Source organism: Salvia miltiorrhiza, chromosome 6 (genome assembly GCF_028751815.1).
Source record: "Salvia miltiorrhiza cultivar Shanhuang (shh) chromosome 6, IMPLAD_Smil_shh, whole genome shotgun sequence".
Lineage (NCBI taxonomy): Eukaryota > Viridiplantae > Streptophyta > Magnoliopsida > Lamiales > Lamiaceae > Salvia > Salvia miltiorrhiza.
Genome location: NC_080392.1, coordinates 32,648,773 through 32,674,090, shown reverse-complemented (window position 1 = coordinate 32,674,090; position 25,318 = coordinate 32,648,773). Strand labels below are relative to the sequence as shown.

Genomic DNA, 25,318 nt, shown 5'->3' with positions numbered 1-25,318 from the left:
GGACCGATTACCAGCCCTATAAATTTGTATCATAATAGTATCGCAATTTAAATTCTTGATTGATGTATGCCTATTGGAAATATGCATTGTGGGAAAAACTAAGATTGGTTTGTTGTTTAATTAATTGGTTGAAGAATTCTTGTGAGCGTTTCATTTGATTTTTGTGGATTTTGCTTAAGGACAAACAAAAGACTAAGTGTGGGAGGGTTGTTTGGTCATATATTTTGATGATTTTTTGGGTGTTCAGGTGTGCTATTGATTTATATTTTAGTCGAGTTCACGCAAGTGTTGATTGATTGGAGCTTATTTACTAATTTTATTGTCTCAAGATTTTATGCTCAAATTGATTAATAAGTGGACAAAAATAAAGTCAGAATTTAGTTGAATGATATGAAGAAGAGTTAAATTTTGTCTCGATACGAGTTCGTGTGCGAAAAGAGATCTAAAATTGAACCTAATACGAGGGATAATGTAACACCCCGATAATTTAGATTCATTTTATAAGTTTAATTAATAGTATTTTCTTGTATAGCTTATTTTTTTTAAAATAATTACATGATACATATAGATATGCACCATTAATTTTATCTAGACTATTATTATTATTATTATTAGTATTATTTTTGTTTCCTATTAGAACTAGAACTCTTTAAAAACTAGTATAAATATGGGATCTATTTTGAAACCCTAAAACAGACAGACACACTAATTAATTAGGGTTTTAGAGAGCAGAGAGGGCCAGAAATGTGTGGAGTCAGATTTTCACAGGAAATCAAGTTCTGGCAGTTTCGGGAGAACGGCCACTTCACTACAAAAAAATATGGCTACACGCCTCTGACGACATATAACATGTATGTCTAGATAAGACCTCTATTACAACATCTTATTTTTTTAATATTAATTGATATAAAATCGATGAATACTGTAACAACATAATCAAACTTGTGTCGCAATATTGTGTCAATTATGACACCAGGAAATGCTTAATCTCACGCTCACCCATAGAAAATGATAATTGTTTTCCTTTTTTAAAAGAAAGTAGAAAAATAAAATAGAAGAAATCTATACTTATATTAAAGCACAAGTTTTGCCAAAAAAATTTCCCGCCAAAGCAGGCATGTTTTTATCCACTGTATAATGTTGCTGTTTATTGCCTGATGGGCCTTGCAGAAATTTGTTTGTTTTGGCTCCAAAAAGTGCAGCCCAAATTCAAATTTCAAATTTTTGGAGCCCAAATTTAATGCTGATAAATGAGAGCTTCTTCCTATAAATAGGGACTCAGATTATTTCAGCTGACATTTTCAGCTTGCAATCTTTCTCTCTCTAATCTTGGTTTCTTTATCTCTAATCTTGGTTTCTTTACCTCTAATCTTGGTTTCTTTATTGCTTCTTTATGCTATTTTAAATTTTGGTTTCTTTATCTATAATCTTGGTTTCTTTATTGCTTCTTTATGCTATTTTAAATTTACTGTTGGTATTTCTCTTTTTATTCTGTTTAGTTTTTTTGCTGTTTATTATTAGTTTCAATTACAACTAAGATACAAATTTATACACTTTTTTCTACTTTGCACACAAAGTCTAAAACTGTAGCTAATATTTCTGAATTTTTGCAGCAGATCAAGACCGCAGAAGATTAAGACTGAATCTTTCAGTGGAAGTATTACCATTCAGATCTGCAAAAGGCACAAGTAAAAGTTAGCATAGAAAATTTATATTATCATTTTTGTAAGAGAAATTATATATGTTGAAATATGATAACATTATCTATCCTATTTGTGCAAAAATCATTTTACCGTAAGAAGTAGTATGATCTAAATTGTTGTTAGATATTGATGATACCTTTATCAAGAGAATGAGTGCTTGATTGAGACCAACAGTGGTAGTGGATTTGACTTCACCCAAAGGCTTTGGAGAGAAAGCATATTCATACAAGCAGCACCTACAACAAAATAAAGATATCAAACAAAGCAAATGTAACCCATATCAATTGTGTTTACACAAGAAAGTTTACTCTGCAGGCTTAGGAAGTTGAAAAAGTGGTATAAATCAATAAAGATGTATTTCAGTAGCAAACATTGCGAAAGATAATGAATTTGTGTGGATGTTCATAGATCTACATGCGAAAGAAAATAAAGATGTTCATAGATCTACAAAAATCAAATGCGAAAAACAGACTACGAACAAGAGCAAAGATGTTCATAGATCTACTAAAATCAGATGCCAAAAAATAGTGCTGAAATCAAATCTGCGAAAAATGGAGCAAAAATGCATTTGTAGATATTCAGAGATCTACCAAAATGAAAATGAAAAGCAAGACAAAGCAGATATCTAAAAATCAACAAGTACCAGTTTCATGTGTAGATATTCAGAGATCTATCATCAGAGATCTATCAAAATGAAAATTTGAAAAATGAGAAACTAATAATACGAAAAAAATAAAAGAACGAAAAATTAACAAACGAAAAAAAATAGATCTTACAAAGTATAAAAAAGAAAACTAATCTGCAAGAAAAAATTTCAAAATTAAACATGGAGATCGCTAGAATTAAAGATGCAGACGAGGGAGGAGGCCGAGATCTGGAGGCTAGGGCTTGGGCGACGCCGTAGTTTGAAACCCGCACGGCGGCGGCTGGATACGAGCTGTCCAGTGGGAGGCAGCGGCCGATTTATCGTCGTCGAGAAGAGAGGTGACACCGCATGGAGCGTCGGCTAGATATGAGGGTGGAGTTGGCGGTTTAGGGATCTAATACTTTTGGACGGCGGCTTTGCCGTGATATGGTTGCATGTTTTTCGCCGGCAGAGGATGAGGCAGAGGGAGAGATAGGCAGAAAGACAGAGAAGGCGATAGAGAGCAGGGTTGAGCTTATTGCCGGCAGCGGCGAAAGGTGGAAGAAAGTCGGCAGAGGGAGAGAGAAGACGAGGAGAGCACGGCTGAGCTTCTCGCCGGCAGCGACGAAAGGTGGAAGAAAGTGGAGGTTTAGACTAGGAGAAGAAATGAAAGTGAAAAGCGGCGCTGAACCCTAAAATTAGAGGTGATGAGTATTTAAGCTGTATTTTAGGGTAGAAAAGTGTAGATGGGCTGTATTTTATTTTATTTATTGGGCTGTAATAATTTAATTGGGCTGAATTTATTGTAATGTATTTAATTGGGATGTATTGGGCTGTATTTATTTTATGCTGCTCGTGAATGGGAAGGAGATCTCTTTTGGCAGCAGGAGTGCTGCGAGGAGATAAGCTGAGCAGCTGCGTTTTTGCGTGGGTGAGTTGTATGTGATTGCAGCGAGGATGTGGACTGGAAATATGCTGCGTGGGAATTGTAATGAAGGCGCTGGTCATCTCAGTACTTTGGTCGAACAGTTGGTACGCAGGTCTGTGTTGGGTCAGCCTTTTCTTCGAGCACTTGGTGTTCGGAATACCGTCTGGATTGGGAGGCTCAGCGGTTGTTTTCTTCAGCTGCTCGTGACCTTGGGGAGCTTATGGTTCATGGGGTACTACCGGCGACGGCGTATAACCGGCCGTGTAGTTATTTTTATGTGGTTTTTGGGTTTGGACGTTGTTGAGAACTCACGGTGACGGCGTTTAACCGGCCGTGTTGTTCTCTTTAGTTTCTGTTTGGTTTCGTTTTTTCTTTTGGCGACGGCGTCTATCCGGCCGTGTTTTTGGTTTCGTTGGGTGAGAGCCGGGATAGTTTGAGGACGATGGTTAGGCCGGAGTTCCGGAAACTTTCCCTTCTGCTCTTCCCCTTTTTCCCTTTTGTTTTTAGACGGGTACTCTTTTTCCTTTTCACGGTTTTTCCCACAGGGTTTTCCGTGAAAAGGTTTTAACTAGGCTCGGCCCTTAGTCAGCTTCTCCTGTGCTCTCAAGGGTTTCTTTTTAGGTTCTTTTTTCTTCTTTTCCTTTTCTAATATAATCGCATTTATATTTTATTCTTCTATTATTAATTCTCCTTTAAGAAAATAAACCATTATAATATATATATATATATACATAATATATATATATATATATATATATATATATACGAATTAAATATTTTTACTTAATATTTGTTTAAGTAAAATATTAAGTATTTTACTTATTAATTAAGTAAATTATTATGTATTTGTTTACTTAATATTAAGTATTTACTTAATATTTGTTTAAGTAGTAAAATATTAAGTATTTGTTTAAGATGTAATTTAAAAAAATATAAAGATAATTGAAAAAATATGAAATTTGTGTAATAAGGAATATAGGGAGTATTTTTGAAATGATGGATTATAATTGCAAATAAGAATATGTGTGTTGAGAAAATAGTTTTTTTAGTGGGTTTTGAGAAAATAGTAATTTAAATCAAAATTCATTTAGTTAGTCAATATGTGAATTATTTTTGTACAAGATATCTAATGTTTCATCTTCACTTACTAATAATAATATTTGTAAAAAAAAAAAACAATTACAAAGATATAAACCATAGAAATAACAAATAAAATGATTTGATTCAAAAGAGTAAGCTATAAATTTGAATTAATTTAAAAGGCTGCGTACTTTTTTATAATTTTAGGGCTTAATAATTATTTATTAGTTAAAAAGGATAGAATTAAACAAACAATCCATGAGTAAACTAAATAATTTAATGAAAAAAATAATTCATGGAGATTAAAGATCAATTCATTTCAGACCATTATTTTCTAATAGGCGTGAAAGAACTTCTACAGATTTTTAAGGTGTGTAGCGGCGCACAAACCCTAAAAATGAGATTAAATAAGTATTTATAATATTTTTATTATGTAACTAATTAATAGTTGGGTTTTTGTTCATGGGCTTAGTATTTCGAGGCCCAAAATACTCCATAGTTGGCAGCACCAACAATTTGTTTGAACTCTACTTCTTTATAACCCAAAATGAAAGTTTCGAAGGAAGCAAAAAGTAAATACAACACAACACTCACCAACATATTAAATAAACTAGCATTTGCATCCCGTGCAATGCACGAAAAATTATTTTTTATTTTTTATATTTATATACTCCCTCCGTCCCCAAAATAAGTTCCTCTTTGGGGACGGCACGGGTTTTAAGGAAAATGGTAAAGTGTATTGATAGTGGAGAAAAATATATTATAATTAATATTGAGAGTGGTGAAAAAGTGAAAAGTAAGAATAAATAAAGTATTATTAGTGGTGGGGTAGTTGTCCAAAAATAGAAAGAAAGAAAGAGGAACTTATTTGAGGGACGTCCCAAAATGAAAAAAGAGGAACTTATTTCAGGGACGGAGGGAGTATAAATTAATACAGTATTAATTTAATTATCATACTCATTAATATAATAAAAATTAATTTAACTAAATGTATTTGAATTTAATATTAAAAAATAAAAAAGAATTTACAATTATGAAATTTGATATTATGAATAGAAAAAAAAAGTTAAAAAAATTTAAAAAAATACTAATAAAAAAGAATTAAAAATAGTTTTTTTTTTTAAATAAACATGAGAGAGGAGAGAGAAATTTGTAAGATTTTAATATTTAAACAAATTTAATTTTTACATTTTAAATCAAATATTTACATAAAATATATCAAATTGAAGCTCTTATCGTGATCTTTAATTTGATATGCATATTAAATATTTTATAATTAATCAAATTTCACAATTTTGGAAAGAAATTAAAATAACAAATCAGAAGTTTAAAAAATGAAAAATAAAAAGAACAATATAGTTAAAACATAAGCCTTCAATTTTATTATAACTACAAAACTTCCACTCAATTTTGAAATTGAATTTCAATTGGAAACTGCCCTTTTAATATAGTATAGATAAGGGAATTGATGCACTTTACTCATAATTTTAAGGATGTAATACTGTAATTGAGTAAAATTTATCTGTATCTCTGATTTTGTAATTTAAACATTTCAGAATTGAGATGAATATCACACAATAAATCGATATATGATATGTCAATTAATATTCTAAATTAAATTTTTGATGTGCACATATATAGTTTTATGTATTGATTACAAATGAATAGACTATCATACTACTTAACAACTTATATATTTTTACTATTATACTATCATATAATATAGTTTAAATTTTAGGAGCCCAAAATTATGATGTTAAATACATGCTGTTAATTTTATTTTATAAATGCCAAACAGATGACAAATATTTATCGCTTTTATTTTATAAATTTTAGGATTTTTTTCAGTTGCAATATTTATCGCTTTATTTAGAGGGTGTTTGGCTAAGCTTGTGTTAAAGAGCTTATAAGCTCTTGGAGCTTATAAGATGTAATTTTTAAGAGCTTATAAGTTGTTAAAGTGTTTGGATAATTGAGGTTATAAGCTAGAGAGAGAAAAAAAATTAGAGAGAGAAAATCGAAGAGAAATGAACTTAAATGATTAATGATGAAAATAATAAATTATAGTTGAAAAATATTTGTAAAATGATTGTTGCATATGAGATTATAAAAAAATAAGTTGAGGTAGATGAACTTAATTTTTGAGGAGCTTATAAGCTATTGGAGCTTATTTTTGGAGCTTATAAGTTGTTTATGAGCTTATTTTACCAAACACTTTGAAGGAGCTTATAAGCTCCTAAGCTGTTTTGACTGTTTTGAGGAGCTTATAAGCTCAGCCAAACACCCTCTTAATAAATGGGCTTTGGTGAAACATGACAAATAAAAGCGGCTAAAACGTGGGGCTTCTATGCATTTAAAAAGTGACGTGTACATAAGAAATTAAAATGATAAACAAATTAATTTCGCACTCATACAACGTATATAGATTTATATGCACTTATGCAAGTGTTGGTTAAATGAATTAATAAACATAGGATTGGTTTCTACAACAAAATGAGTTTATATAAAAAAATAAGAAATATTGAACATGTCAATAATACAGTTGAATATAGAAATAATTTTATTAAATATTTGGAATTTTTGGGGTTCGATACCTGGATACGTTTAACACAATTACCGATATGTTCATAAAAAATCTTGATGTGAAATTTAATCTTAATTATTGATCGTTCGATAGATCATGATCAATGGCTGAAATTGTTTTTCCTTTCTTTGTAAACATTTATTTTCCTAATGAACTTCCTCCAATAATATATATGTATATGTATATGTATATGTATGTGTATATGTGGGGGAGGGCTAATGTAAAAATACATTTTTTTGTATAAACTATAAACGAATAAAAATGTATGAATTCTATGTAGAACATGTATGAACTGCGAAAAATATATTTTCGCTACCTTTGGGATTCGAACTCAGGACCTGAATTCATCCAACAAGGTGTTGAATCAACCGTAGATCTTGATGATCTAAGGGCTGGAAATTATTCCTATTTTATACAAAAAAATGTGTTTTTATTCTAACTTTCCCATGTATATGTGTATGTATATATATATATATATATATATATATAGGGGAGAGCTAGAATAAAAACACTCTTAAGTGTATAAAATATAAATGATTTTCAGCCCTTAGATCATCAAGATCTACGGTTGATTCGTAACCCTGTTGGATGAATTCGTGGTCCTGAGTTCGAATCCCAAAGGTAACAAAAATTTATTTTTCGCAATTCGTAACCATGTTGGATAAAATTCGTACATTAAAAAACGTTTATATTTTATACACTTAAGAGTGTTTTTATTCTAGCCCACCCCTATATATATATATATGTGTGTGTGTGTGTGTGTGTGTGTGTGTGTGTGTGTATAAACGAGCCTAAAGCAGGCCACTTGAAGATATATATTTCTCAAGAAGAACATCGTGACTAAGAATCTCAAGTTTGATTAAGGGATGATTTGGTGGACGGACGAAAATGTCAAAATAGATCAACAATTGGTGGACGGAAAGAGTAGTATTGAATGTTGGTTGTTGATTCCTAAAACCAATATGAGTTGTTGAAAACGATGTATTGTCCATATATTTTCATTATTTATTTAATATTTATTATTGTTAGGGTGCGTTTATTTTGATTGATAAATTTATCATTGAAAAAGGAGGGATAACAAAAAATTATGTATTTAGAGGTAAAAAAGAAGGTCACCTTTTCTTTTACAATATTTGACACAAAAAAGAAGTTCACCATTTATTATCCAACATACGCATCGGATAATATTATTCATCATTGAAGTAAAAATAAGGAATGAAAAATGGTGAACTTTTTTTGTGTCAAATGTTGGAAAATAAATAAGACATTTAAAGGTATAATTTTTTGTTATCCCTTGCCTTTTCCAATGAAAAATTTATCCGTCAAAGTAAACGCACTCTTAATGTTATTTATTATAGCTGTGGTCCAAATATGTTAAATATAATAATGATAAAGATTACATATATTAAATAAAATATAAATATATGTGCAATTATATATATATTTTTCTAAACTACATATTGGCCAACTAAATAACGATTTAATAAAAACCATTTATATTTATTTAACTCTCTCAATTTTACGTCTTATCTTTTAAAATTTTTGATCATCAACATTAATTTCAATTTCAATAATCTAAAATTTCATTTTACAACTTCAATATATTTACAAAAATTTATAATATTACTACTATGTATTATAAATTTGTACGAATAAGTAGACCGTGCATCACTCGACAGCCAGAGCAGAAACAGCACGCCAGCCAGAGCAGAGAATACCTAGCAGATAGAGCTATATCAGCTCGGTAGCCAGAGCCGATGGTGCTCAGCAATCAGAGCATAATCATCTCAGCAGCCAGAGCAGAGGCCAATTCCAGAACATCCATGGAGGCCAATTTCAGTACTCTCGCACTCATTTAGTGAAACTAATGTGGATAAAAATATAGATATTCCTCAAAATACTTTTTTTAGAAATGTTACACCAAGAGGTTACACCCTGCAAAAGCACCATTTGTTTAGACTTTAGCAAAAACAAATGAAGCTGCAGACAAGGAAGAAGGTTGTCGCTGGAATTGAAAAGACGTTCGACTCATCTTTACTGAAAAGATGGCAAACAAGGCAGAGCAGAGTAAACATGGCAGTTTGTGCAGCATCAGCTCGGCAGCCAGAGCAGAAACAACACGACAGCTAGAGCAGAGAATGCCCAGTAGACAGAGCTGTATCAACTCGGCAGCCAGAGCAGAGCCATCTCGGCAGCCATAGCAAGGAATGCCCAGCGGACATAGCTGTCTTAGCTCGGCAGCCAGAGTCGATGGTGCTCATCTGTCAGAGCATAGCCATCTCGGGTGCCAGAGCAGATCCATCTCGGCAGACAGAGTAGAGCCATCTCGCAGCCAGAGCAGAGAATGCCCAACAGATAGCGGCAGCCAGAGCCGATGGTGCTCGGTAGCCAGAGCAGAGCCATCTCGGTAGTTAGGGCAGAGCCATGTCGCAGTTAGAGCAGAGCCATCTCCGTAGCCAGAGCTGCAGAAGTAATATGTGAAAAAATATAAAGATGTTCTCTGTATAAGAAAAAACTTATCTGCAAAAACAAAAAAATTGTTGGTTTAAGAACCAATTTGTGTAGATATTCATAAATCTAGAAGCGGCTGTAATAATTTAGTTGGGCTCGAAAATTATTAATTGTTTTGGACTTTCTTTAAGTTTGTGGCCAACAAAAAATAAATAAACTTATTTACTGGAGTTCATGAAGTTTGCTGTAATAAATTTATTTTTTACACTTATTTCTTTAATTTATTGATTTGATTAATGGTTTTTATGTGAATTGATATGATTGTGAAGTAATTGGCTTGGTATATTCTAAATTGTATGCTATCTAGAAACTGATATTTGTATTCTTTCTCTCTGATTGAATTATTGATTGTATTTAACTCATATATAAAAAATTAGCATTTGCATCCCATGCAATGCACGAAAAAATATTTTAAATTTTTATATTTATATAAAATTAATACTAATTCAATTATTATACTTATAAATATAATAGAAAAATAATTTTAATTGAATATATTTGAATTGAATATTGAGAAAATAAAAAAATATCATAATAATAAAATTTAATAGGGTAAATATCATGGAAACTCCTGAACTATACCCGCTTTATCAAAACTACCCTTAAACTTTCGAAATGTTCTCTAAAACAAACCCTCAAACTATCTGGTTTTATCAAATATATACCACATGTATTTTTCAGTCAACAGAAACGTGATATAGCTCGCCTGATGCCACAATGTAATTTATATTCTATTTTTTTTAAATTACATGGCAAAAATAAGGGCTCTTAAGTGGGCAAAATATACCACATGTATTTTTTTTTTCAATTCTTATCTTCTTTTATTATACAATGTAAATTTTCAGTTCAATTTAAATACTATGCATTTTTTTTTGTACCACTTAAATACACTTAGGGTGCGTTCATTTTGATGGATGGGAAAAGGAGGGACAATACAAATTCATGCCTTTAAATATCTCATTTTTTATCCCATATTTTACACAAAAGAGAAACTCACAATTTTTCCTTCCTTATTTTCATTTTAACGAGGGATAATATTATCCCTTTATTTTTTAAGGTATAATATTATCACTCCTTGAAGTGAAAATAAGGAAGGAAAAATGGTCCTTCTATTTAGAGGAGATAAAAAGTAAATACACCCTTATAAAATTTTATAGTATTACTATTATTCATTATAAATTCGTACGAATAAGTAGACCGTGCATCGCACGGGTAAAATCTAGTACTTGTTAGATGTTAGCGGCAAACTTTCCCACCAAAGTATTTTTTAATAACCTCCCACCAATTTTTTTAAACTTTTTTATATTCTAAAATTCAAAAGAAATAAAAGTGTTCTCTCATGCCCTACCCACGTACGGTTTCTTCCTCACCATATTTCTCCTCCCCAAATTAAAAGCCCTACCAGTCTTCCTCACCTCCTCTTTCGCCGGTGCCGTCAACCACCACCACCTCCTCCTTCACGCCGCGTAAGTACCCTCTCTCGCTCTCTCTATGTAATTGTTCATTTCATCTATGTCAGCTTCCGCCTCCGCGCCCGCCGCGCCGCTGCTGTGTCTGCTGGCCTCTATTTTTTGAGATTAATTCCAAAGCTGCTCTGCTTCGAGATCGAGGATGGAGTTTGATTGAGTTTGATTGTTTTCTCCACCAAAAGAAAACTCTTCTCATTCAAGGTGCTTGCTTACACATTTACTTTTTTTTTTCTAGCTAACCACAAATTCTCGATCAAATTTCATATCTTTTCTGTCTAATTTTACATTCATGAAAAAGTATAGTGTTGCATTCATCTTCAATTACTTGAAGCTAGCCAAAAAAGGTATTGTATGCCATGCCAGCAGCTTTTGTTGCTCGTGGAAGTTTTTGGCTCTAATCCGAACAGACTATGTATCTTTGTGTTCTACATGTCTAAACTTATGTCTTGTTCTATTGTTTGGCCTAATCTAACTACGAAAATGGTTTGTCTGTTTAAATTTTGATTGCAGGTAATAGGTTGATAGTGATATTATTAGCTTCATGTAAGATGATCTTCACTCTTGCTCGCACATTGATTAAAAGCACATAAATTCTGCAATATAACTTAATCTATGAGAATCAGTGATACTTGGAGTTGCAGTCCTTGTCTTGCTTGGCGGTTGCATATTTTGTCTCATAGTGATACCTAGATTGAAGGCTAAATGTAAGCATACTTTCTTTCACCTTTTTTTCGCTTCCATTTGTCATTTCAAATGATAGTTTTTCATGAAGATGGTTGAATATCTCTGTATGTATATTAGCAGCTGAATCTATTTATCTAAATTTATTTGATGTCTCTAACACCTATTGGCTGCGTAGTGTATTAATTTAAAGATTAGTACAAACACTCAATTAATATATGTATGCACAAAGATAGTGGAGGACAAACTGTGACATTAGATATATGGCTGCTACTTGTTTGATTAGATTTTCATTAATTGGTCGAATATGCTTATCTTCACTCTGTAGGAGCTCAAGGTGATGATGCAGAACTTCTCGTTGAGTAATTTCCTTGGTGAAAGTGGCTTTGGCCCAGTCCACAAGGGCTTCATCGATGACAAGCTGCGCCCCAGGTTAAAGGCCCAGCTCGTCGCTGTTAAGCTCCTCGATTTGGATGGATCACAGGGCCACAAAGAATGGCTGGTAATGGTATGTCTTTTCTTTTGTTTTTGGTTAATTTGCATTTTGTGTTTCATGTAATATGGTTGACTTTGATTTTTTATTTACAGACAGAAGTGATTTTTCTTGGTCAATTAAGACAAGCTCAGTTGATGAAGTTGATCGGACACTGTTGCGAGGAAGAACACAAGCTTTTGGTGTATGAATACATACAAAGACGCAGCCTCGAAAACCAGTTTTTTAGAAGTAAGTCAATTTATTTTTTACCAAATTGATTAAATCTGCCAGCTTTGTGAGAGAAGATAGATGGAGGCATGACTTATAGCTAGTTTCCACCATAACTGATATGGTTTATTCGAAAAGAAGCCTAGAATTAGTAGCTTTGACTCTTTGATTTTTGTTGTGCTTTTCTTTTGCTACTTGTTTTATTTTTTATTTCTTTTGGTTCTTTGGTAGGTAGATTTCGTAGGTAATAGTTTAACTCCAATGCAATATTGGTTCCTTTTTTAAATTTTAGAAGGACTTTTAACATCTCATATGGTATCTGACCCAATAACTTAAGTGGGTAAATGGCATAAAAATTATGATCTTTTATCATTTTATACTTCGCATTATTCATTATGGTTTCATTGTTCACCTTGATATTTAAACACATCCTTCCATTTTTCTAAAGTTAGTATATGATTTAATACACATCCTTCTATTTTATTCTATCCTCAGAGTTGGTATATGTAATTTTACGATTGATTTAGTTTATGATTACTACAATGGTATTTGAAGATGCCTTGATGAAATGGTTGCTCCACATTGGTTTTGGTATATGATGTAGTTTTGCTTCATTGATATTTAATTACTGAAATCAGATGTTTGAAATCTAAAGTGTCATAATTTTTTTTTCAGGTACAGAAGCTATCAACATGTCAGATTCTTGTAGTCAGGATTTTAGCCAACTTTTTCACCAGAGAAATTTGAAGAGTGCAACATGTTGCTGACAACCTACTCTAATTTTCTTTTCTTTTGGACAGTTAATAGGATTTAGAGCTATTTTCATAGCATATAAGATAACAACTATTGGTTTAAGTCTTCTAGATTATTTATTATTTATAATTGTAACAAAATTCGAATAGATGTTTGAAATGATTATAATATTGATGTTATAGTTAAACACGTCTTTCTACTATTTTATTTTCATTTTATACTAATTTAGAAATTATTAGCATTATCAATTTGGAATTGGATGGATACGCAATAAGTACATATTGTAAAATGTAAAATGTCTTTAGCCACATGAGGAAATGATGCTAATTGTATTTATCCAAATGATAGGTGTTGTAATAGGTTATATATCACGACCCATAGTTGTGTCTGGATATATACTTACCCTTTAGCTACACTAATACACGCGTAATCATAAATAGATGTTGGGATAGATCAAATGTTGTAATAAGTATTTTATTATGACATTTTTAGATGTCTTCAAAGGTGATTTTTTTTGTAGTGCTTCCTCCACAGAACTCCGATTCAAGCGAAACAGGCGGCCACGGAAAGCTCTCTCGAAGACGAAGAAGTCGTATTTCTGGGCAAAATACGATTTGAGGACGTTTGAGGCTTCAAACGAAGGCTTGAAGCTGACTGGTCTGTTCAGCTGCGATTTTGACGAATTATTCTAGTGCGGCGCTATTAAGACCTTCATTCCGGATTTGATTTATTTAGCTTCGACTTTAAGGTGAGGGATTATATGCTTGTGGTTATATTCATGTATGTTGTTATATGCTCTTATTTCATGTTTGATTATACTTGCTCAGCCATGTAGAAATACATGTTCAGAAAATCAGCCATGTTGAAATACATGTTCAGCCATGTAGAAATACATGTTCAGAAATTTAGCCATGTTGAAATACATGTTCAGGGGCTCTCAGTTCGCCCATCAGATTATCAGTATATGTGTATGACAATGTGAATTATTTGCATGGTTTCTCACTGAGTATATTTTCAATATGCTCACCCCTTTATCTTTTCAGTTTTGCAGTTCTGGAGTCGAGGTGGCCATGGAAGTGGAGAATGACTAGTGATAAGGATTTTACATTGAACATTTTAGTAGAATTTGTTAAGTTTAGTTTATCGTTTTTTTTTTTTTTTTTATGATACTAGTTTAGTTTTGGCAAGTTGATTTAAATTGGTTTAAACTTTTATAATTCAAGGAATTTTATTTTATCTATTAATTTTTCAAAGATTTTATATTGAAAAGTTTATGAAAATTGGGGTGTTACATAGTGGTATCAGAGCGGGTCTACGTTCCTGTAGACTCGTGTTTTCAAAAGGGTTTAAGTAAGCTTAAAGGGTTAAATAAGCCTAGTCATTCGAAACTCATGTGCTGCATCGACTCAAAGGTATGTGTTTTAATTGCTTAAAGTATATGACCGTTATGATGTTTTACATGACTTTTTTTATGATGTCTTTATATTCTAGTACTATTATGTTTAGCTTCGTTAGAAATAGTTGAAATTGTGAAATTGTTAGATGGCACGGACACGTCAAACTCCCACTAGAGCTCAAGTTACCCTACAAGCACGAATTGGGAAATTGCGCGAGGAATATGAAAGATTAAGTGAACGTTGTGAATTCTTGCGTGGACAATGCGAGAGATATGAAAGGATTAGGAGGCTGCAATCGGCGTACGACTGCTATACATGGAGTAGCGACTACGGGTTCGTGGAACACGTGCAAAGGATGAGCAACCTCTTTCACGAATTGAACGAACTAGGAGTCTTTATAGGGGATTTTTATGCGACCAAGCATCTCATGAGCAAAGTGCCTGCACCACTACGACTCATTGCCCAAGAAGCGTACGATATAGTTACGTCGTTAGAATCTTATGATTCATTTGTTCGAAATTTACTTGATCGTTGGTGTTTTTGGGCCGATGGACTTAAAAGAAAATATGAGATAATTAGCGAGGAAGATCCCGAAGAGGAACCCCAAACCAACAAGGAAGAGGGACCACAAAGGAAGAAGACAAGGAGGGATGAGAGCGATGGTGATGGGGATAACGACGAATGATGAAGTTACCTCACCATAGAACTAGATTATATGGCTCAAGAATCGTGACTAGAATTTCGAGGATGATTTTTTTTTAAGTGGGGTAGGTTGTAACACCCCGATAATTTAGATTTATTTTATAGGTTTAATTAATAGTATTTTCTTGTATAGCTTATTTATTTTAAATAATTACATGATACATATAGATATGCACCATTAATTTTATCTAGACTATTATTATTATTAGTATTATTTTTGTTTCCTATTAGAACTAGAACTCTTTAAAAACTAGTATAAATATGGGATCTATTTTCAAACCCTAAAACAGACGGACACACTAATTAATTAGGGTTTTAGAGAGCAGAGAGGGCCAGAAAAGTGTGGAGTCAGATTTTCGCAGGAAATCAAGTTCTGGCATTTTCGGGAGAACGGCCATAACTTCCTCCACAGAACCTCGATTCAAGCGAAACAGGCGGCCCCGGAAAGTTCTCTCGAAGACGAAGAAGTCGTATTTCTGGGCAAAATACGATTTGAGGACGTTTGAGGCTTCAAACGAAGGCTTGAAGCTAACTGGTCTGTTCAACTGCGATTTTGACGAATTATTCTGGTGCGGCGCTATTAAGACCTTCATTTCAGATTTGATTTATTTAGCTTCGACTTTAAGGTGAGGGATTATATGCTTGTGGTTATATTCATGTATGTTGTTATATGCTCTTATTTCATGTTTGATTATACTTGCTCAGCCATGTAGAAATACATGTTCAGAATATCAGCCATGTTGAAATACATGTTCAGCCATGTAGAAATACATGTTCAGAAAATCAGCCATGTTGAAATACATGTTCAACCATGTAGAAATAGATGTTCAGAAATTTAGCCATGTTGAAATACATGTTCAGGGGCTCTCAGTTCGCCCATCAGATTATCAGTATATGTGTATGACAATGTGAATTATTTGCATGTTTAAGCGTATGTGAATATTTGCATGGTTTCTCACTGAGTATATTTTCAATATGCTCACCCCCTTATCTTTTCAGTTTTGCAGTTCTGGAGTCGAGGTGGCCATGAAAATGGAGAATGACTAGTGATAAGGATTTTACATTGAACATTTTAGTAGAATTTGTTAAGTTTAGTTTATCGTTTTTTTTATTTTTTTTATTTTATGATACTACTTTAGTTTTGGCAAGTTGATTTAAATTAGTTTAAACTTTTATGATTCAAGGAATTTTATTTTATCTATTAATTTTTCAAAGATTTTATATTGAAAAGTTTATGAAAATTGGGGTGTTACAGAGAACGAGTCAAACTAAAAATATTGTGCAGTCTAATCAGCAACATTACCCCCGCGAGCGCGCATATGCTCGCGATCGTGACCCGGAGCACCCCCAAGTCCCAAGTGCGGCCTACCGGCGGACTTAATGGTAAAAGTAGGACCGTAACTTTCAATATTTTTCAGAAAGAGGACTATATGTTACGAAATTTGAAAATGAGGACTATATGTTACGAAATTTGAAAATGTGGACTATAACTTTCATTTTTTATAATTACACTCCTATTTAACACATCAAAATAAGGACTATAGCTTTCATCACGGTCTGAAATAGGAGTGTAAATGTAAAAAATGAAAGTTATAGTCCTCATTTTCAAATTCCGTAACATATAGTCCTCATTATCAAATTTCATAATATATAGTCCTCTTTCTGAAAATATTAAAAGTTACAGTCCTGTTTTTACCATTAGGTCCCTACCGGCGCCAGAGGCCCTTATTTTCGCCCAACCCTTTATACACTATGGTTTTAACACCAAATAAGCCAGATTAATTTTGTAGACCTGGCCGCACAATAGAAGAGAATTAGAGTGAAGATTTCATGCTTAGACTAAGGTTATGCTATTTCCTTTCATTTACGTTGATTTAAATTGAACCATTAGGGATTAATTAGTATAATTTTATTCTTTATTTTGTAGATGCCTTTAAATCATTTTTCTAGATATTCATATTGGTGTTTTTTTTTTTGTTTTTTTATTCATATTGGTGTTTTCGTTATGTTTTATTTTATTATTTAAACTTGATAGGATTAAGATCAAATTTACGGTGAGCACTAGGAATGTGATTTGAGATTGTAATTATGAATTTGGATTTATCATCGCTTATCTTCCATTGAGTTTCAATCTAATTCCATAATATTGTTCTTGCTTGAATTATCGCAACTTAATGAATTAAGTTAATTGCTTTAATTTACGAATTGAGTCGAAACAACTTTATAGATTAAATTGTTGGAATTATATGCTTTGAATTATTACTTTCTAAACCCTAGTTTTGGAACTCTAATTTTATATACTTTCATCTATTGCTTTAATTGATCTGCTTTTTATCTATCGCCTAGTTAATTTATTTGAGATCTTTAATTTCACGTTAGATAATTGGATGAGATGTTGTTGGGAACCTTGTGGAATATCCTAACCCTTGTTTTGATGATACCAAAATTCATAGGACTTAAATGTAATAGACTAGAATCGTTTTGAACTCAAGTGTTAGAGTTCGTTTCTAGTTTAGTTGCGGTATCGAAGACTGAAGACTGGAGTTACCAACTGAAGTATCAGTTGAAGAATCAGTTGAAGACTGATTATTTAATGCGCGCCATAGACTGATACTAAAGTCAAGTATCAGTTGGAACATTCCTCCTAGAACTGATCTTCCAACGTTCAGAGGAAGCCACGTACGCTCAAGTACAACCGCATTAAATGCAGAGATATCTCAATATCTTATCTCTGCAGAGGTCATTCCTATCTGGTGGTTACTTTTCAGAGATGTCACATCTCCTGTCATTCAAAGAGAGCCGTTTCCACACAGACAAGGAACCTCGAAGATTGAAGCCTCAGCCCAAATTCGAATTGCTCTCCAACGGAAGAAATCTTGAGGACGATTTACGCCAACGGATCTATTCAAGATTTCTCCTACAAATAGCGCTCGAGGATCACTTCAAATCTTCACCGATTCAACAACATAAGCTGAAGCTCTGCCGAAATAGCTAGTCAGCCCAAAGCTTAAACCGCTCAAAGCTTGAATCGAAGAAGAGAATTCCAAAGCCAAAATCAGTCACTGCTGATTACAAATATTCTCTTAGACCCTAGGCATATATTCTGTATACTCAGAAGCCAAAGGTCAAACTTGCTTCAAAGAACTTGTTCTTTGTAAGTATAGTTGGCACTCGTTAAACCTCTCCCCCATAAGAGTGTTTGAGTGATTCGGAGATTCAGGAAGGTACTCTGAACTCTGAAAGAGAAGTCTGAGCACGAGGTGTGCTTAGCAGGAAATCCTACGCGAGTTGTGTAGGTGCTGAAATCCTATACGAGGTGTGTAGGTAGAGAAACCCTACGCGAGGTGTGTAGGTGCTGAAGAGAGTTTATCTTCAGTTCACGGTTTGCAGTGCACCAGGCAAGCACTTGCGGAGTGGATTGTTGGTCTGATCAACCAGCCGTGGATGTAGGAAAGAGTTTTTTCGAACCACGTAAAAGTCTCTGTGTTATTTACAGCTTTCAGTTTTACATTCTTAACTGTGTTATTTCTATTGATAAAACTGAACACTGACTATCTGCTAGAGAAACCTTAATCCAACTATCTGCTCCACCGAGGCTATTCGAAACTAAGTTTAAATTCCGCTGCATGTGATATCAATCTGACTGAACTATCCTCTGATAGTAAGGAAGAGTGATATCATCTCTATCTTAGCAAACACGACTGAAGCCCTTACGTGGATCAGTTAAGTTCTTGTGACTTAACTGATAACTCTTTACTGAAGAGCTTTCAGTATCAGTCGTCAACCCTGTTGGTCAAAACTAATTTCGGTTAAACAGGTGTCTGGTTTGCTTGTAAAGTTTCTTTTCTATCTCTGACTGAGATCCCTCTGATTGAGGTTGGTAGATAGACCAAAAATAGCCTATAGGTGTAGTCCCCCCCCCATACACCTATTCGAGACCGCCCCCCGGACCTAACAGATGTGACAGACCCAATCTTTGATTATAGTATTTAGAAATTTACTGCTTTATGTGTGTAACACGAGTGAACGACTTGATTAGCCTGTTGGATTTGTATACTGAAAGCAAGAACGTTTTATGCTTGTATACAATGATTCATATGTTCACTGTTTAATCTCCTATCTGATTGTGTTCATGATTGCATATGTATGTTCCTTATCTCTTTATAAGTAGATTATATGGTGTGTTGTAGATCACAGAAGACCATATAATTGGAATAACCTTAAGAGATATAAAATGATCACAGCCGAAATGACTTTAGGACGAGTCATTGGTTTAGGCTGCAGTATAGATGGAAGTAATTTGTCTTGACTACTTGTCTCTATTGGTACGTCATAACGTATTGATAGGACCACTGTGAGATGTATTCTTCTCTCTGACTTAAGTGAAGAATTAAGTTCTCTGTGACTTAATAGAATCTTAATACTAATAAGATTTCAAATATATATGTTGATTCGTATATCACTTTGACTTACTATGGGTGAGAGTTATATAGTAACTTGAATACTCTGTATCTTGGGTGATAGCGGTCAATATATGATATTTGATTATATGTATTAGTACCCGTATCCGGTATATGATAATGACATCCCCTTAAGGAGCTCAATAAGGTTTATTGCGTTAAACCCTGCAGGTTGATTAAGTTCAGGCGCAATAATAAGGTTTGAGTGGTACTGCTTGAGGATTACAAAGAGATTAATTAATTTACGTTGTAAGAGCTCTAATTAATTAATGAATGTCGGATATTTTAAATACGGAGATTTAATAAGTCTAAATACAAGCCCCGACTCATCACCGGCAATAAAGGGGTAAGTTAATATTAGTTCTCTAGTGGAATGAACTAATATTTATAAATTAATTATGGTCTGGGCTGACCATGGAGAATTAATTTATTTGAGGCCCATCTTTATTCCTTGTATCTGGTCCCTGGACTGGCCCAAACTCTCCTTGCCCTAGCAGAGGGAGAATTCACCCATCACCAGGAAACTGGCGCCCCACAACTTTTTTTATTTTATTAAAATACAACTGTCTGCTCTCAGGAAAAACACACATAAAAATTAGTTTTTGAGAGCAGGGAAAGCGGCGCCAGACGTGTGAAGCAGAATTCTCTCTTGGGACTTTCATAGTTCGTTGTCCATCCAACGGTGAAAGCTGAGCGGGATACAGTTCAGAAGGTCAGAGCTGGAGTCGTTCCACACGATCATCGACAGCCTTTGCATACAGTTTACAAGTAAGTAATTCTAACTCCAACGTGCAGCACTTAAATTCATAGGAGCATGTTAGGATTAATCGTTGTATGGTAAATTAAGATATCCAAAGGCTCGTTACAAATGGAATCTTGAAAGACTTTCAAGCTGTTCCATTTAGAACCTGCGAATCCTGTATAGAAGGAAAGATGACGGCAAGGCCTTTTAAGGCAAAGGGGAATAGGGCCTCGCATGTGTTAGAATTGATTCACTCTGACTTGTGTGGATCGATATGTCCACAAAAGCTCGTGGAGGGTATGAGTATTTCGTCACTTTCATTGACGATTACTCAAGATATAGGTATATTTACCTACTTCAACGCAAGTCTGAATGCTTTGAGAAATTCAAAGAATTCAAGACGGAAGTGGAGAAGAGATCGGGTAAATCTATCAAGTCATTGCGGTCTGATCGCGTTGGCGAATACCTCGGAAACGAGTTTAAGCAATATTTGTTAGATTCTGGGATTACATCCCAATTGACTGCACCAGGTACTCCCCAACAGAATGGTGTAGCGGAGAGAAGAAACAAAACTCTTTTGGAAATGGTACGATCAATGATGAGTTATGCATCGTTGCCTATTTCGTTTTGGGGATATGCCTTGGAAACAACGGTTTACTTGCTGAATCTAGTACCATCCAAATCGGTTCCTAAAACTCCTATCGAGTTATGGTCTGGGCGTCAGCCCAGCTTAAACCATATAAGGATATGGGGTTGTCCTGCATACGTGCTAGACAAGGAAGCGAAGAAACTGGAGCCTAGATGCGAAGTAATGTTGTTTGTAGAATATCCTAAGGGAAGGAAAGGTGGTTATTTCTATAATCCTAAGGACCAGAAAGTGGTTGTTAGCACCAACGCACGATTCTTGGAACAGGATTATATAGATAAACACAAGTCTAAGTCCGAGATTGTTCTTCAAGAAATCAAAGGCAATGGACAGGCGATTTCATCACCCCAGCTAAGTGTGCAAGTGAATGCACCACAGGATACTGCACAAACCTTTGTCACAGCTTTACCACCACCGCTTCATCGTAGTGGGAGGGTTATAGTCTAACCCGATCGATTTATGTTCTTGGGAGAATCTTCGGATCTTCTTCCTGTTGATGAATAAAAGGATATCGACCCTGATAACTTTAGACAAGCGATGGAAGATCTAGATGCAGATTCTTGGTACGACGCCATGGTTTCTGAAATAGAATCCATGACTGCTATGGATGTATACGAGAAAATTGAACTACCAGATGGCTTTTTAGCTATAGGTAGTAGGTGGGTATACAAGAGAAAAAGAGATTCGGATGGCGAAGTCGCAGCTTTTAAAGCTAGACTAGTGGCGAAAGGTTATACCCAGGAACAGGGCATAGATTACGATGAAACCTTTTCGCCGGTTGCCATGCTTAAGTCTATCCGAATACTCCTTGCCATAGCAGCCCACATGAACCTTGAGGTTTGACAAATGGATGTCAAAACCGCTTTCCTAAACGGTTTCCTTGAAGAAGGAAGGGACATCTATATGCAGAAACGCGAAGGGTTTGTGAAAAAGGGCGAAGAACATCTTGTATGGAAGCTGAAGAAGTCCATTTATGGACTTAAGCAAGCTTCGAGGTCATGGAACAAACGTTTTGACGAGGTTATTAAATCCTATGGATTTACTCGTTGTGAAAACGAAAGTTGCGTGTACCGTTTAGATGCCAATGGTGACGTGGTTTTCCTTGCACTTTATGTAGATGATATCCTCCTCATTGGCAACAATGTTGAGCTATTATCAGACATAAAGAAATGGTTGTCCGAACAGTTTCAAATGAAGGACTTAGGAGATGCAGCGTACATCCTGGGGATCAAGGTTGTTCGTGATCGCCAGAAAAGGATGTTGAGCTTATCTCAAGCGTCCTACATTGATACTGCGATTGCTCATTTCAGCATGCAAACTGCCAAGAAAGGGTTGCTACCTTTCAGACATGGCATTCCTCTGTCTAAGGACATGTGTCCTAAGACACCTAGTGAGGTTGAGGAAATGAGGAAGGTACCATATGCTTCCGTTGTAGGTAGCCTCATGTATGTAATGCTTTGCACGAGACTTGATATTTGCTATGTCGTTGGCATGGTTGCAAGATATCAGTCAAACCCTGGACCAGGACACTGGACTGCGGTAAAGCATATTCTCAAGTACCTGAAAAGGACTCGAGATTATAGGCTAGTTTACCAGTCAGACAGTCTAACTCCTTTGGGTTATACCGATTCGGATTTCCAGGCTGACCGGGATGAGAAGAGATCTACCTCTGGCTATGTGTTTACCTTGGGAGGTGGAGCCGTATCATGGCGGAGTGTAAAGCAGAAGTGCATTGCAGACTCCACCATGGAAGCCGAGTATGTAGCTTGTCGCAGCCCGATCCCGACACTAGTAATAGCGGGGACCGAGTATCGATACGACTAATAAAAGAAAGGGGAAAGATAGAAAGAATACATAGATCAACAGCGGAAGCTCACAAAGAAACGTGCTAAGGAAAGATCATCATAATTCATCAAAAGGGTATATTCGTCAATATCGTCATAACTCGATAAATATCAGGAATCTCAACATGAAAAGCAAAACAAGTATAGCTTGATTTTTATATAGAGTCATAATATTCAGAGTGTGATAACAAAAGGTGAACCGACTATATGTATGAAGACATATAATCGTGAGTAAAATGCTTGATTTAATACAACATAACTTCATATCAAAACTCTATTGACAAAACAGACATTCGATAGAGTAAGAAAACGTCAACTCGAAACATTTCCCACCAGCACCGCACCATACTCCCCCTCCGCTTATCCTGCACGTTTAGAAACACATGCAGGGCGTGAGTACATAAATACTCAGTGGACATATCGCCGAAAAACAAAGCTGCTCATAGAGCTATAAATTGAACTTGCCACACTTCAGCAATACACAGGAATTATATCTTAAAGGAACCTGTGCAAGCAGTTAAAACTCAACATCATTAATAAATGAATGAATGACTCAAATGACTGCAGTCAAAACTCAGCAAGTAAGTACCACATCTACAACTCATCATTATCTCAACTCAGGTACTGAGAAGTAGGCCTCCTTCTCAAGCACCGTGACCGGCCGATTCGCTCAACGGCTCACAGTCACCTCTGTGTACACTAGCCCTGGCAGGATAGCTATCAACTGCCCAGGACCCGATCGTCTCATCTCATCAGTAGAGGGTAAACATACAAGCTCAACATCATCATAAAAATATTGGCAAGTCAATAATTCTCAAACATCATCATAATCTCAAAACATCAAAACATCTCATAATTTCATCATCATTTAAAACAGTTTAGAAAAACTTTTAAACTGTATACTCAAAATAATGCCCACCTGAAGACCTTACTCAAAATCTCCCATCAAAGTGGAGTTACTTACTACCTTGCTCTGCTCGTGTCTTCAGGGATCATCATCATCATCGAAGGTTCATCATGTCATAAAATGAATCTCGATTAGAAACTCATTGACTAATTCTCAAACCTTAACTCATGCTCTATCTCATATTCTATCTCCTTACTCATCTCTACATAAACTCTCCACTCATCACACATCCTTTAGTTCAAGGATAGGTTTCAAGAAAATCATGGTTCTAAGTTTCGATTTATCTCTCATATAAGGCTCGTCTAATCTCATTCAAACACATAGGCAACACAATCACATAAGGCACATAAGCAATCACAATCAAACATCATCAAAACATGCTCTGTTTATACACTGACTCAACTTCAAAATTTAAACTGTTCTGACTCCGACATCTCCTGGACTCGAGTCTAGTTTCATTTAAAAAAAAGTAGAGTCGAAAACTCCAAGTGGTTTGAGAGATATGACATTTTTACCACGATCTACCATTTCTGGCAGTTTTGAGCAATCGAAAGTTACAATTTTTGAAAAACAGTAAACGTTGTCAAACTGGGCTCAATCTTAGTGGATATCTAGCTAACACAATAATATTGATACCATAAAAATTTGGAAATCTAGATCACATAGGAAGCTACTGAAATGAATGACTCTTTCCCCTGTTCTCTGAAATTCTCGGTAGTAATGTGCAGTTTAGGTTTTGCATTTTAAAGAAATAACAAACGAAGTTGAAATGGCTTAAACTTTTATCAGGATACGCAAGACTCATGTAGGGACTTGCTATAAAATTTTCAAAGCTATTAGACATCGACAAACCATCGATCACAGTAGGTCAGTAGGCCTACGAAATTTCTCCAATTTGTACTTAAAACTCATATATCTCAAAAACATCTCTATCTTGAATACAACAACATAATTCTCAACAACAAACTCATACCAAAACTCATTTCACCACTTCTAATCATCAATCTAAACCATCACTTAACATCATAGCATGCTCAAGAACTCATATAACCACTCAAATCTTCAAATCAACTCAAGAACTCATATTCGTTATCACTCATTTCTAATCATCATTTTAATCCATCAACTATCATAACTACAATCTCTAAGGCTCATTTATATACTCGAATCCTCACTCTCTTCATGATCTTCAACTTGAATTAAGAGTTGTTTTAATACTCTAATCATCTATATACATGCTCATAAAGCTTAGATATAAGTAGATTCATGTGTTTAGAGACTTACTCTTATGATCTGTATAACGAACAGTGCCACTTTCTTGATTCCTAGCTCAAACCTTCGTCCAACTTTTGTTTTATGGATATACGAGTGTTTTCAGCTTGGTTTAATCGGTGGTTATGGGATAAAAAGTAGCTTACAAAGTTTTTTTACTAGCTCATCAATGGCGTTGGATACTGACAGTCGAGAGAAAAGAGAGAAAAGAGAGAGGATAGAGAGGAAAGGGACGTCTGTTATGGGGATGAAAGAGAAAGGTGTTATTTATATAACCCCATTTACTTAGCCATCAAGTATTGGATAATTAA

The 25,318-nt window shown here is 34.6% G+C and overlaps 1 protein-coding gene and 1 long non-coding RNA gene across 4 annotated transcripts; one reads left to right on the top strand and one right to left on the bottom strand.

The window, feature by feature from the left end:
- Nucleotides 1-972: 972 nt before the first annotated feature.
- On the bottom strand, nt 973-2,437 carry LOC130989114 (uncharacterized). Its single transcript, XR_009090474.1, has 3 exons — nt 1,840-2,437; nt 1,364-1,673; nt 973-1,321 (listed from the first exon to the last, which is right to left on the bottom strand). It is a non-coding gene; the product is annotated as an uncharacterized LOC130989114 (long non-coding RNA).
- An 8,655-nt stretch (nt 2,438-11,092) lies between these two features.
- On the top strand, nt 11,093-13,224 carry LOC130989111 (serine/threonine-protein kinase RIPK-like). Of its 3 annotated transcripts, XM_057913074.1 has the most exons (5): nt 11,095-11,443; nt 11,524-11,604; nt 11,910-12,089; nt 12,170-12,305; nt 12,960-13,224. In XM_057913074.1, exons 3-5 carry the CDS (start codon nt 11,922-11,924, stop codon nt 13,049-13,051), a joined length of 396 nt encoding a protein of 131 aa, XP_057769057.1. In that variant the 5' UTR covers nt 11,095-11,443; nt 11,524-11,604; nt 11,910-11,921; the 3' UTR covers nt 13,052-13,224. The 3 variants fall into 3 exon arrangements, with proteins under 3 accessions (XP_057769058.1, XP_057769057.1, XP_057769056.1); XM_057913075.1 differs by having other exon boundaries at nt 11,093-11,604; nt 11,910-12,083; XM_057913073.1 differs by having other exon boundaries at nt 11,095-11,604.
- The last annotated feature ends 12,094 nt before the right edge of the window (nt 13,225-25,318 follow it).